Source organism: Morchella sextelata (assembly GCF_020137385.1).
Source record: "Morchella sextelata strain SCLS chromosome Unknown scls_22, whole genome shotgun sequence".
Classification (NCBI taxonomy): Eukaryota; Fungi; Ascomycota; class Pezizomycetes; order Pezizales; family Morchellaceae; genus Morchella; species Morchella sextelata.
Window position 1 is genome coordinate 211,403 of NW_025408637.1, and position 14,741 is coordinate 226,143.

The 14,741-nt window shown below is 45.8% G+C and overlaps 3 protein-coding genes across 3 annotated transcripts; all 3 read left to right on the top strand.

Annotated features, from left to right (window-relative positions):
* Nucleotides 1-1,235: 1,235 nt before the first annotated feature.
* On the top strand, nt 1,236-4,918 carry H6S33_007002 (uncharacterized protein; the record flags this gene model as incomplete). Its single annotated transcript, XM_044838632.1, has 3 exons — nt 1,236-2,666; nt 2,726-2,978; nt 3,036-4,918. 3 exons carry the CDS (start codon nt 1,236-1,238, stop codon nt 4,916-4,918), a joined length of 3,567 nt encoding a protein of 1,188 aa, XP_044689166.1.
* A 188-nt stretch (nt 4,919-5,106) lies between these two features.
* H6S33_007003 (uncharacterized protein) lies at nt 5,107-7,308 on the top strand (the record flags this gene model as incomplete). Its single annotated transcript, XM_044838633.1, has 4 exons — nt 5,107-5,239; nt 5,325-6,326; nt 6,376-6,785; nt 6,895-7,308. The coding sequence occupies 4 exons, from the start codon at nt 5,107-5,109 to the stop codon at nt 7,306-7,308; spliced, it is 1,959 nt and encodes a 652-aa protein (XP_044689167.1).
* A 5,204-nt stretch (nt 7,309-12,512) lies between these two features.
* H6S33_007004 (uncharacterized protein) lies at nt 12,513-13,129 on the top strand (the record flags this gene model as incomplete). The annotated part of the gene is made up of 2 exons (XM_044838634.1): nt 12,513-12,714; nt 12,771-13,129. The coding sequence occupies 2 exons, from the start codon at nt 12,513-12,515 to the stop codon at nt 13,127-13,129; spliced, it is 561 nt and encodes a 186-aa protein (XP_044689168.1).
* Nucleotides 13,130-14,741: the final 1,612 nt, after the last annotated feature.

Genomic DNA, 14,741 nt, shown 5'->3' on the forward strand with positions numbered 1-14,741 from the left:
GTGAGAGAGTCATCCATCTCGTTCTAGGCGTCAACAGCATATTCTTGACACGAGCGGACTCTCTCAATAGCACAGTGAGTGGTGCGATCTATTACTGTATAGGTCTCACCGTGGTCACCATAAATGAGGGTGGCTTGCAAATCACGAAAGCCTGTGCAACGTTTACAGGCGTCCAGAGGCCCGCTCCAGTAGCGAGTGATAAATCCTCGCTGGCATTAGAGATTACACCGGTGGCCTTTGATGTGTCACCATAATTGCCGTCGCATTATTTGCTTGCAGATATCGATTGAGACGTCTGCCTAAGACCGATACACCGCAGGTCGTGAAGGAATACATCATCCTCGGAGAGCCGGGGGAGTTTTTTTTCCGATCTCAACGGTGATGATATAGCTCCGTTATTGACAACGCTTTATCGGTCAGATATTATTAAAGCAGTTATTGGCGTCAAGTCGGCGGGTAGCCTGTGGCGCTCTGAGATGCCAATGTCGGAGGAGGAATTGGAGGGGGTGGCTGCAAAGGTTGATTATGTGTACAAGTGGGGGTATCCCTGTGGTACAAGCAACCGGGCTAGAGTAGTTTAGTTCAAACATCTTTGTGGTTTAGTTAAACACCCAAAGAGTTTATTTAAACATCCTAAACACCAAAGTTGTTTAGTATGATTTACGGTGTTTAGCTAAACTACCCTAGCGTTGTTTAGTTACACAACGACACTCATTTTTTTTTCCGTGGGGTTTAGTTAAACCACCCTAAATGGTTTAAATAAACACCGATTGTCCCTACGATTTTGGGGGTTTATTTAGACTACATTTAGTGGTTTAAATAAACCCCTGGTGTGCCGCTTATTCTTTGGGGTTTATTTAAACCATTCAAAGTAGTTTAACTAAACACCGACTTTGTCGCTTATTACTAGGGGTTTATTTAAACTATCTTAAGATGTTTAGCTAAACACCTACAGTCCAATTCCCGGGGAATTGATGGTTTTTCTGTAGTTTATCTAAACCACCCTGGGTGTTTAACTAAACATTCTTCGTTGGGGTTTGAATAGACTACTTCTAGGTGTTTAGCTAAACACCTCTACCCCGCAGCACACTACTCTCGCTTGATCACGTGACAGCACCACACTGCACTTAATTTGATGCATGCATCGATCCATGATCCAGCTGAGCTGTGTGTACCTGCATACTCTACACGTCCACCATCAACACCCCCTCATCATTCATCGATAGATCATCAAGATGTCATCCTTTGCCAGTAGGATGTGCGATTGCTCTATGTATGGCAATGTGCCCCATCAAGTTACTACCCGGAGTGCTTGGACAAGGCATCTGGCGCTGAAGGCCGAAGACAGGCGTCAAGCTGTTCGATTAGCTGTATATGGGAACGCATCTGAGCCTGAGATTCCGCCGGAGCTTGAAGATCGTAGCCCACCCCTTCCTTTATCACACCCCATTAATCCGTGGGAACCCCCCTCGAGTCCTGTTCTACAACTGCGCAATTCATCAGATTCAGTCCCGGGCCCCGCCAGTTCCCGGGCCCCAAGCTCGTCTCCGATTCCAGAGATAGAATACGACCTCCCAATAAATCAAAGTTCATCGCTCTCGCCTTCACCGGCACCTGCAGATGTTCACGCGTTTCGCAGCTCACAATCGCAACAAAATCCGCCAGTAACCCCTCCCCCAGTGTCAGCTACCCAAACAACGGAGTCGGACATGCCATCACCGGTACATGAGCCCGTTCAATCTTCAGACGTTGACCACGGGCTCCCGCACAATGAGATAGGGGACTTACCACCAGTCGGGGACATATTGTTTACTGCCAGCTCAGACTCAGAAATCGAGGCGCCAGATCTCGGTGACTTGTTAGCTGAATCATCTTCCTCTTACGATTTCGACGAAGAACCAGCTCTTGGACAGATGAGACGGGGTTTCATAGAAAGCAGTGGTAGCCCACTTGAGGAGTTTGAACCCGTTGAAGAATCGTCAGATGAAGAGCTAGGTCCCGACGTTCAGGAGCCGGAGGCAGACGCAGACTCTCCAGAGCCGGAGTTGAGGTTTGATTACCGTAATCCTACAGGCGATCCCCTCACTAAACAGGACATGTTGTCGATCGCTCTCGATGATATTACCCTAAAGCACAAGATTTCTAGAGAAGCATCGAATGATACCCGGGAGCTGTTCTCTAGTATCATTGCCGACAAAATGATGGACTACCATACAATTCGCAAACAGATTGAAAAGCGAACGGGGATAAAAGAAATTCTTTACGACTGCTGCCCTCATTCCCACATGTCTTATGCTATGTATCCGGAGCTGGAAAGATGCACACATTGCGATCATCCACGTTGGATGGAGACAAGTTCAAGGACCAGGAACCCACGCCTTAAAGTCCCCTATGCCACGCATAGCTACATACCCGTTGGTCATAGGATTTCCCTATTGTTCTCGAAAGCCGAACAAGCTTCCCTAATGACAACATACAGGTCTACTGCCGAACAGGATCGTGATAAAGGCTTGATTTCTGATTATTGGTCAGCTGACCTCTTCAACGATATGAAAACTAGACACGGTCTTTTCAGCAATGATACCGACATCGGTTTCTTGTTGAGCACAGACGGAGTGAAAGTCTTTAAGAGCAGACGAAGCTTTAGCATTTGGCCACTGCTTCTGGTAGTTCCTCTAATATTTATATACTAAATTTTAGTATATGTTCTGACTTCATTGTATAGGTTAATCTCAACCTACCACCAGCTGTGTGTTTCAAGAAACGTAACATGCTACTATTAGGTTTTATTCCCGGACCGAATAATCCAAAAGATATAGAATCCTTTCTATTTCCTTTAATACAAGAATTCCTGCTTCTCGAGAGGGGTATTCCCAATGTTTGGAACGCCTCTCACAATCACAACTTCACACTCCGTGCTCACATTTGTGTCGTTGCTGCGGATATGCCTGGCAGGGAGAAATTGATGAATTTTAAAGGTATTTTGAGTTATTTTAAATGCATACGTAATGAAACCCTACTAACAGCGTTTCAAGGCAATAGGGGGACATGCTACTGTCCATATTGCTATATACAAGGAGTTTTTCATCGGGGTGTCTATTGCCCGCTTGAACCACCCACAAATCCTGCACCACCGACCGTCCAGGCAAGATACGGCGGCGAACCCCCTGATTTGACTACATATGATTCGTCTAATCTACCTATGCGGGATGACACCGAATCACGCCGTGTTGGCCTGCACGTTGTTCAAACCGGAGATGAACATACCGCAAAAAGGTATGGAATCAAAGGTCCTTGCTGTCTGTCACAGCTGAAGTCGATAGACATCCCGCGCAGTTTCCCTCCTGACGCTATGCATCTTTGGTGGGAAAACATCATACCAGACTTGGTGAAACACTGGCGAGGAAAGTTCTTCTCGGACTTAGCTACTGCAAATATCAATGCTGTTGCTGCTGCTGACGAAGGCATGGATACTGATGTTGAGTCGGAGGAATCAGAGGAATCGGGTAGTGATTTGGAAATCGCGGATAATCAAAGTGCACGCCGTCGTAGATCTTTTCATCGAAGGCCAAGAGCACGTATGGCCTGGGGTAGAAACCGGAATACACCTGTACCTTTATCCTCAGCTCCAGCTAGATCTTCAGCAACGAAGAAATTTGTACAGACAGATGATGAGTACAATATACGACCATCGATTTGGTTAGATATCTCGAGAGATATGGTTGCCAGTGCAAACACCTTCCCAACACTGTTTGGTGACCCGATACGCAATTTTGCAGAGCACTGCCACCATTTAAAGGCTGCGGAGTGGAGAACGTTTGCCTTTCTCTTGGCACCCATCTACCTAAAGGATAATCTTCCCGATGAGGATTACGAACATTACCTCAACCTAATAGACGCTATTCAACTTGGCTGTGACAATGAAATCACTATCGTCGAGGTGTTAGCTGTGGGGAGGCGTATTAAAAGATTTATCCGGTATTACGAAAACCGGTACTACAAGAAACAATGGGAGAGACTGTCTGCATGTTTACCTGTTTTTCATCAGGTTCTACATGTCGCAGATGGTATCAGATGGGCTGGGCCGATGTTCGTTTATTGGCAATGGCCAATGGAGCGCGCTTGCGGAATGATAGCGGCGTCGGCGAAGTCGCGTGTTTCCGCAAACCGCAATATGGCAATTACAATGTTGTTGAACGAGCGGCGTAATCACCTGCCATACGTAATTGCACTCCCGGGTATTGGCCAGGAGGGGGATAATGCAGAGTATGAGGATCAGGACGGAAATGTTCTCCTTCATCGTTTCTTTGCTAGGCGACTAAAAGCAATATCTACAGTTCCTCCGGACCCAGAAGAGCATTCTCGCAAACCTCATTTCTCTCGACCGGCTCGCAAACATACACTGAGTAATTGGGAAAGACGTATTCTAAAGTTCTATCTCCAGGAGCACATTCGTCTGACAGAGGAGGGCTCAATCGAAAGATTTGATATGCAAGTAGCCTTGGATAACTTACCCACAGAGTGTATTAAATGGTCCTCGTGCACAATCTACCATGATCTGGACCCGTTTGTAGTCACTTCTTCAAGTATGAAAAGGGTTAACGCCACGAGAAATTCTTCCATTGTAATGTTCGATTCAAAGCTCGAAGAAGACGGGGTGGGATACGGGGAGATTATTTTCTTTTTCAGTGTGGTCTACTCGGATGGTGCTCGTGTTGAGGAAGAGGGCAATGTCGAAAACCGCTTAGATTTGGCGTATGTCCAGCAGTATACAGTGGAAGAAGATGGAAGACTGCTATATCGTTCGAATGTCGGGATAAAAGCTGTTATTCCAGTGGATAATATTGTAGAGCTGATAGGACTCATCAGAAAGAACGGTCGCGAATACCTCACTCGTAGATACACCAGCTTATTTTGATAGTGGAATCAAAATTTTTCGTTGCGCTAAGCTCAGTTTGATCGGCGCTTAACCCTTTTTGTAACTTTTAAGCCCCAGCCTCGTCTAAAATTCAACCTCACCTCCTGAACCGCTCCATCTCTAAATCATCATCTCATCAACCAGCCAGGTATCTACCCCATCAACCAAAGAACAAGAGGTTCGTCAATATGGCGGATCGCGGTGCTAGCAAAGGAGCAAGCGATAGTCAGCAACTCAAGTTGGCAAAAAAAAAAGCCTTCCTCAAAGAGCAACGACGCTTAGCCGAGCTGGAGTGGGAGAAAAATCAGGTGGACGTATCTGGTATGTCGACATGTCATCATCCCCCCCTCCTTAACCTCTCGATCTAGCTCGTGTATTTATAGCTCACTAATGAAAATCGATAAAGATGATGCCGATTCGAACCATGTACCAGAGACGCAAATCGAAGAGACACAGCCTATACGCATTCTCTCCCAGATACGCGAAAGTCCACCATCATCCTCCCACCCTACCCCTAGGCTTTCCCAAGATTCCGAAGGCGACAATGAATCTGCAAGCGAGATCGAGACACCCAGTAGACATGTGCGGAGTAAGAAAGATTTGGCAGCGGAGGTACTGGTTGTCGATACGTTGCGGCCAGTATCACAACCAGAGGAGCCAAAGAAAGAAAAGAAAAAGGCGCCATACAAGATGCGAAAAACTTTAGCATCACGCATGGGACTTGAAGCCAAAGATAATATAGGTATCAGAGAACGCCGCGACTACTTGAGGATGCTTTGTGCGAGGCGAAGTCAGCCATTAACCAAGCCATTCAACAAATTTGACCAAAACGTCATGTACAAACTGGTTAAGATCGTTGCACCGGAGATGAGGGAACAGTTTGGTAGTTGTTGGACGTCGAAACTGACACGAGATGTTATACATGCACTCTGCCTAGACAAAGTCCGAAACTACAATGCTAGGGAACGTCTCTTGGCGGAAAGAGCGAGGTTGGCGAAGTTGGCGGAGGAGGGAAATGATATACCCGCCGAATCCGATGCTTACGATAACAGGCAAGTCCCAGAGGAGGATTCTGACGAAGAAGAGGAAGCAGACAGCGACAAAGAAACCGTTGTAGCATCCAGGAAACGAGCCCCCGGCACTATCCCGAAAACTGTCAGCATCAATCACCGTCCGTCTAACAAGCCTAACCCTCCCAAGCACTCAGCACCCAAGTCCTCCGCAGCGAAACAGTCGGTGCCCAAGACCTCTGCACCCAAACAGAAATCTCACCAGACCACCACCCATACTGATGTTTTCCTCGCGGCCACACCGGTAGCAAAAGGGAACAGATTGCCCTTAAACCCCACTCCGATCACTAACGAGTCAGCGTTGGAGGTCATTTCACCGATGACTATAGTGAATATTAGTATGTTCCAGCCTCTACAACACTACTCTATCGTGCTAACACAATCTAGCTCGGTCTGAAAGGGCCTCCTCATCAATTAGCTCGGCCCCTACATTCAGGGAACAACAAACAACGGAACCAGATGACATTAGCGAGGTACTTAGTATCTACATTGCTAACAACAAACCGATGAGGATGCCTGTTATCCGGGGTTTCGAAGGGTTTATGGCGGCTATATCTAATGTTTTGACAATTGGCGACAGTGATATAGTTTATTACCGCCCAGCGGATGGCCCCCCTAAAGCACTCATCTGGCGTCCTATTTCAATCGAAGAAGATTTCAGCCGGCTACTTGACTTGTGTGGAGATGGGGTACTCGTGAAGGTTCTCCCTCCAAATGACGATGAGTTCAACTCTGGAGATGAAGGGCCTGCAAAAGTGGTCGAGTTACCTGTGAACTCTAAAACAGGGAACAAGAAGGTATATATCGTTACTGCGTGGGAATAAGTTGTGTACTGATATATCGTATGTGCAGAATCATCATATGGAAGGGCTTGGTAAAGGAAAAAACTTCAACTAAACCACGAAGGGTGCCATGACCGGTTCTGAGGTACAAATTAACCCCCTCCTTCCCGTTGATACCCCCAATGGAGCGGAACTCAGTACTCAATCAAACTCAGGAGGACCGGAGCCGGAGCAGGGAAAAGGAAAAAGAAAAGCCGATAAGAAGGCGCCTGTTCCCGACGTGATCGTGGAGAAGCGCCCTCGGGGTAGACCGAGAAAGCAGAAACCCGCTGCAACGGACGCTACACCCGCCTCTAACCCAACTCCCACTCCAGCTCCTACTTCGCCGTTGGCAACCACAAGAGCTGGAAGGGCAACTAGGATGACGGAAAAGGCCTCCGAGACAGCGGCTATAAAGGCTACGAAGAAACAGGTTGAACAGATTGCTAATGTCAGGAGAGATATTAGAAATCAAAAGGCTAACTTCAAGATTCAGTGATCACGTCTCATTAGATTTCTAAAATCATTTTCAAGGTAAGTACTATCGCCTCGAAACCAATACATATCAGTGATGAAAATATACTAACTGCATACCAGATATATCGTTCAGGGCGTTTAAATCATTTCACATTTTCTTATCATCATGGAGTTTGTTACGGATATGGATTACCGGCGTATTCAGGATACTGTGGATTGGGTATGGAGTATACGATTAGGGTGGCGCGCACATGTATTAATAGGAATACAAGCGGGGCTGTAGCTATAGTATTTAGTGCAACTAGACCCGGCAATAGCTAGAAACATATTAAATAATCAGCTAGTGGTTTAGTAACCAATTTAACACGTTTAAGAAATATCTGAGGTGCTTGATTAAACCACTATTGTGCGTGATTTAAACCACACGTTCGGCCAAACCCTGCCAATTTAATAAGCGAGGGTGGTTTAAAGGTGTTTAGAGGAGGTGTTTAGTAGATGTTTGAATGTGGTTTAAGGGTGTTTGGTGGGTGTTTAAAAAGGTGTTTACTAGGTGTTTAAAGGTGGTATAAAAGGTGTTTATTAGGTGTTTGATGGGCGTTTAGCATGTGTTTCACAGAAGGGGAATAACCGATGAATTTGTAGGTAAATGAATTTTGGTGGTTTAAATTAAGCACCTTTGTGGTTTGGAGTGTGGTTTGAATAAACACCCGATTTTGTGTACGACAGGGGTATGACAGTGGCGGTACAGTGTCTAGTAGTGTTAGCCAGATAGTGGTAGACGGGCGCGAGGCTCGGCATTTGGCCACAGTGCCAGATCAGCAACTGGGGGAGAAGAGGAGAGAAACTCCTCGTCCTTTGTATCAAGATCATCAATAGAAGTAACAATCCTACTATCGAGGTACTTCGGTGGGGGTAATGGGGCTGAGGAGAATGCAGCTAATAAGCGTTCATCTGGTGATAGAGTATAGTTTAAATAGGTGCATCAAGACATTGTTGGGCGCGCTAGTGGTAATTGCTTGGTAATAAGATATCTGATGTGGCTGATAGCCGAAGCAGAGGCTAGTGGAAACGTAGCGTTTTGGGAGTACAATGTATCGGTGTCAATATCTCGACTACATGTACCTCTAGCTAGTTTACCTGTCTCATCGTCTCATCATCTCATCATCATAGAATGTACACGTTTGTTGGGTCAGCTTTGATTACGCTTTGTTTCGTATCGTCGATGAAGGAAGAGCTAGAGACTGGTCACGACAGCCGGCCAACAACGTTGAGCCACTCTGTCAAAATGTAGAACTAGACCACGGTGTAACTCTAAATCTAGGACTATATATCTAGACTAGACCTGCTGGACTTTTAATAAATCATCTTCTCTTCGTTCTACTCTCGAGCCTCTATTGTGACCTGTAAGAGAACAGAACACACACAGCGCTCCTACAAACAGATCTCTCAATAAGTAAACCCTAGTTAGATTGAAGCCTCACCCAACCCAACCCACATCATGAGTAGGCTTACCCATAACAACCCAACCCAACCTGCCATACCCGGGTTACACACTGTGGGTAAATCGGTACAAAAACATCTTCACTGATGAATGGACAACGCTTTTTTTTCTGTGGTGGGTTAGGGTTATGATGTCTCTTTTTGACGAAAACGATCTCTATTTTTCTCTTTCATAGGTGATCATAGCTTATTACTCAATCCATGGGTTACATAAGTACAGCCACTCAGCAAAAGTGTTCGTGATTTAGTTTTAATGTCAGTGCGCAGTGTGGCGCACCCGTATTCTTGATGTTATTAATGTTGAGATTCAAAATAAGGAAAAATATATAAAAGAAGATAGGTCATTGATCTTATTCTTCATTGATTCCGGGTGCCATTGATCACTGGGAAAGTCTTCTCTTGGAGCTTTTTTTGATGCTCCGCTACGGTTACCTATGGAGAAATGTCTCACTTCGAAATCGGAATCATGAACACTTTTGCAGAGTGGCTGTAAATATTTTCTTGCACCCAACCCAACCAAAGCTGATTTACCTAGTACGCCCAAATAACCCACACTGGTTGAGGGTCAGAAAGTCACGGATTCTCTAACCTGTTGTATTCACGTTGTCATACATCTCGAGTACGAACTTCACCTACCTACTGACGGTTACTAGCTGACTGCCACAGGCTTTCACGTCGCAGAAAGAAATAAATAACCCACAAAATTCTAACTCGTGAAGTACTCACCTCCGATGCTCTGCGCGCTCCGCACTCCAGCAAATATACCTTGAAAAGAACCTACCTGTTGTCAAACGAAGAAAGGGAGGGCATGGCGGTTTATAAGACTGTAAAGATTTTCAGGTTGGCGTACCATTCTATGCAACCACGCCCGGCGCTAACGCGTTAACGGAGGCTCTTGGCGCGGCTGTGGGTCGCAAAGATCTTCTTTTGAGTTGCAGTGTGGGCAGAGTAAGCTATGGCGAACTGCGCGGTCATATGTGCGGAACAATGGCCTTCTCATGTGGCGGGGCGGTTTGGTGTGTGTGTTCTTCGTTGCCATGGTGGGAGGTCATAGGTTCTCACTCGCCCGTGGTTCTGTCATGAGGGGTCACTCGTTCATGGTATCTCACTCGAATTGTTCATTCTCACTCGATGCTATTCTCGACAGACGCGCGACCTGATTGATTGATCATTCATTCATTTCTCGGAGGTCATTCGGATATTAAATTGCGTGCGACATGATAGATTCTTGTAATGGTTCGGTGTTCTTAAGGCATGGTTATCTCGCGATATCTTTGGACTCTCCTGTGGAGTCTTATTATTATTAATATGCAAATCTCAACTTTTAAGAGCGGAATATAATGTTAAGATTTCTCACTATACTACTTATACCGATGTAACACTGCAGACGGAGTAGCTCGCGGTTTAACCTGCGTTTGTATTAGCGAAAGCGCAGGTGCGGACAATCTCCACCCCGGCACCCCCGGGAAACCTGACAGCCAGTCATGGTTGGTGCGAGGATATTTTGATATGAAAAAAAAAAAATGACTATACCCGCATTAACGATGCGTAAGAGCGGCTTGCCATCGATATCTCTTATATCCTGAAATGTGTAGAATCGGTGTGTCAGCCAGAAAGTGTCGTAATGGATTACGACGGTCAGTCGACTCGCCGTATATCGGAGCACTACATAGCGATATTCTTAGTACGTATAGATAATTGCATACCCGGCAGACAGGATAGAAGTTACCAGTATAGAGAGACGGGGGTCCAACATCCCGACAGCTTAGTTATGTACAGGGGTGGTGTTCCCGCTTTGGCACGTGCTGGGATGTACCGTAGCCGTAGTATAGGCCACGTAGGGAGGCTTTCTACCAGATGCCAGCTTCAGGCACCAGCCTAGCTACTGATCCATCGACCCTTTTATTCACCATCAGTCCTGCTCTGCCCTCTCCGTCAACACTCCTTATCCGTCAACCGTTTGATATATCGAAAGTCCACTGAAAATGCGCCGCCTGTCAACTGGTTCCAATTTTGAGACTATTGAGCTGCAATCCAGAGTGGGCGGTGAACGTATATTTCTATCGGATATCGGGGTACATATACATATACAACCAATCCATTGGGGTGTATCTAGGATAGAGAATTAGTTTTGAATCTCCTAGGTTCGCATAAGATCCTTAAGGCAATTAGTTTGTGGCGGATCGCTGACCATACCTAGTCGTTATTGTCAGTGTTTTGCTATTATACTCACCAAGGACCTAAGTTGGCGAGTGGTGTACCCTCTGTCAACTTCCGATACAACGATTGGTCAACAGGTAGAGCAACTAATTAATAGATAGTTCGTACCCTTCGTGAACATTGACTGATAAGGTCGGTTGACAGAGAGGCCAGAGTATCTATAGCACTTGAACTTCGACAGCTCTTAGATGGCGGTTCAGCTTTATACCTCCTGTATCAAGAGGAAACAAGAGAGAGAGATGAATGATGTGTCGGCAGCTTGGCTCGTGAGGATAAAAGGGTCTTTATGTATAGTGATTGGTATGATCCTGTCCCCGCTAATGAAAACCGGACCTAACATGAGAGTAACGTACAGTGTTCGCAACGGTCAGGTCCGGATTATAGATATCTATAGATGCCGTGGCAGTGCCTCCGGACTGGACAGACTATATGGTTGTGGTCCGTCCAGTCCCTGATTTTGCCAGGACTATAGATAAGGCGCCGGACTATAGATATCTATGCGGTCATGAGCGATCACTCGGTTTTAGCGACTACATAGAAGTATAAGTGTGGGAGAATTGATATATTGCGCTCATAGACCAAAATTGTGTGTTGGACAGCTGTTGAGCCTTGCAAACTGTAGATCAGTGCTAGGACCGCAGATATCTGTAGATATCAATGCAGGACTGTAGATGTCTATGCAGGACTGTAGATGTCAATGCAGGACTGTAGATATCTGCATGGCAGCGCCACAGCCTATGCCCAGCTACAACCCTATAATCTAGACTATAGTCGGTAGTCCTAGCCCCATACTCGGTAGTCAGTCCCGGATACCTTCTCAAGACCGACTACAGCCCGTAGACGGTCCGGTCCTGACCTCCGGGACCGACGGACTGCTCCGTTGCGAACACTGGGGTGTCATTTATACAGCCGTGATATCAAAGATAAAGATGGATAACATATGCAGACTGCTAGCGTTGATGAACAAGGCGGTTGACAGCCGTAGCACTCCCGGTGCGTCTATCAAAGTCCTGTATTATGTGACTATACAGGTGTTGGTGTGGAGTACTGGAAGAAGCCCCGTTGCTTCGTTTGTAAACGGAAAAATTATTTGATCTGCTTTGCTGGTAGAGACGGATCCAACACGGAAGGGAAATGCATAGTATTTATTCCATCTAGCGGGGTTGTATATGGCCGACCCATATGTAGGAGGCCTGTATACAGCGCGGCAGAGACGTGATTGAATGTAAAGCCCCACATTCTTCCTTTAATGCCGCAGCTCCCTGTTCTCTTTTGTCTGGTTTTTAAATTTAGTATGGTACCGTATCCTTATCCCTTTTATGCGTAATATCCTGCTTTTAATACGATACCTTAAACCGCAAACCATGCTAGAAAGACTACCCCTACAGAAACAAAAGATCATACTCTATAAATACGGACCCTCGCCCCTGCCTCCTCTCTTCTACCATGTCCACAGCCTCACCACTATTAAAAAGAAAAATCACGTTATCACGAATTCCAGTAAACATGACGAGGGCCAATCCCACATCTATCACCAGCCAAGACGGTGTCGCCGCACCTACCGGCGACGTACCGACCTCACCTAACCAGCCATCTTCCGCCGCCATCGAGCCGGAGCAACCCCACAACAGTGACGGCACTCCAGCCCCTATCCGCCACATCACCCAACGTCGGCCTCTCATTACCATCGCCCGCCCTTCCGGGCAGTGTAAGCCCTTGCACAACCCTCCCCCCCCCACACATCCAAACTAACCCTCTTCACAGTTACAAATTATCCATTCCCATCCACAGGCACTCACTACCCCCAAGAAGATGCAGCGGCGATGGTTGAGGACGCACGTACTGTATGCGCAATAGCCCGCGAAATACCAACGGAGGAGCCCGAGGCTAGCGCGACGGGGGTTCTGCATGATGGGGTGGAGGCGGTGGAGGCGGTCGATTCAATACGTGGAGGGCCGTTTATGCAGAATTCAGCGGTTGAGAGACGGGGACGGGGTGCCGGTGGAGTCAGAGGTGGGTTGCGTGGTGCGGGTAGGTCTCGGGGAAGGGGTAGGCCTCGGAGGCCAAAGATCATTGATGATTTGTCGAGGGACTTCAATGCAGGCAAGGAACTTGGCTTCTGAATCATAAGTTGAGCATAGGGGATAGTGGGATAGTTAGCTAGGTTTGGTTATGTTTCACATACCTCTTGAGCCTGCGGCGTTGTGACAACTGCCGTCATAGTGGCTAGATGGATTTTATGCTATGCGCAGCTGAACAATGAATAAGGAAAATCATGCTGTTCCGCGTATTTCTCTATTAGCCTTCGCAAGATTGATGAATTATCAATCAATAAACGAAATCCTAGCAACATTTGTCATAGCTTAAGGGCTACATACAATTAATGAATTAAACAATAAAAAAAAAAAAGACCACTAGCAACATGAACTATCACTCGCGCAACTCTCGAGTGATGGTTCATGACCTCCCACTGCATGACGCCGAGTGTCGGAAATCCTCTCAATAGAGCTGCTAGAAAATAATCGTTTGCATTGAAAATAATTCTAGATATGAATTTTATACGAAAAGAAGGCTGTAATAAGTGTTAACCTAGATTAGTTAGGCTTAGGTTATGACTAGTGGCTTCACCAAAATAAGGCAAATCAGATCTGTTGAAACTCTTCAATAAGTAATATGCGTAGAATGAATAACCTTAGATGCTTATATTGTCGATTAGGATTAGATACAGATACCTTAGCGTCGAAACGCATATAATCTTGAGCCTTTTACGTAGTATACAGAGAGTCTTAATTAAGTATTACGAATGCATTATTTACCAAAAGAGGCTAAAATAAGCGTTTATTTGGATTAGTCAGATTAGCTGCTATTACTGTTCCCTAAATAGGGCTAATTTGATGCTTTTTGATTGGCTAAAGCTCTGTTTTGGATTAGGTTTACCAAAAGAAATAAACCTAATTTGTCAACGAGGCATAATGTCTGAATTACACCTGGTCTCGATGCATCTTATTCAGGAAGGAATAAGCAATATGCGTAGATTAAGGTATATTTGATGCTGATACCATCGATTAGGCTCAGGTACCGATACACCTAAGCACCAAATAAGCAATATGCGTCGATTAGGTTTAGATATCTAGCGCTGAATAAGCAAAATGGGTACACTAATCGATTTGATTGGCTAAAAGGTAAATGTCGAGCAAAGAAAATTGTATTATTTAGCTATGGTGCCCCCAGCCTTAAAGGTAACATGAGAAAAACGCCAAGTCCCGAATAACCTCTCAACCACAACAGATATTAAAAATCTGTCAGAAAAAATTATAGAAATAGTAATAAACAAGAGAATTACCTGACAGATTTTTAATATCTGTTGTGGTTGAGAAGTTATTCCGGACTTGGCGTTTTTCTCATGTTACCTTTAAGACTGTGGGCACCATACTTGTATATAAGGGGTACATATCTAAAATAAATACAGTACTATTAGGCTAGTACGTTAAGTCGGGCATCAACCTCCGATTGGATGACGCTTTCGTCGTCATCGTCCTCCTCTTCTGTGCCACTTACCGGCTCAGAAGGCGCCAGAGAGACAGCCCTGCCGGCACCCGGGAGAGACATATAGGGGACGATTTGGGCGGCAGATGCCTCCTCTCCGTCAGAATCATCAGTTAGGTCATATATGATGTGCTCGGGATCGCTAAATCTGACGTCTTCGTCCAGGTCCCCCTGCTGCAGATTACCCGT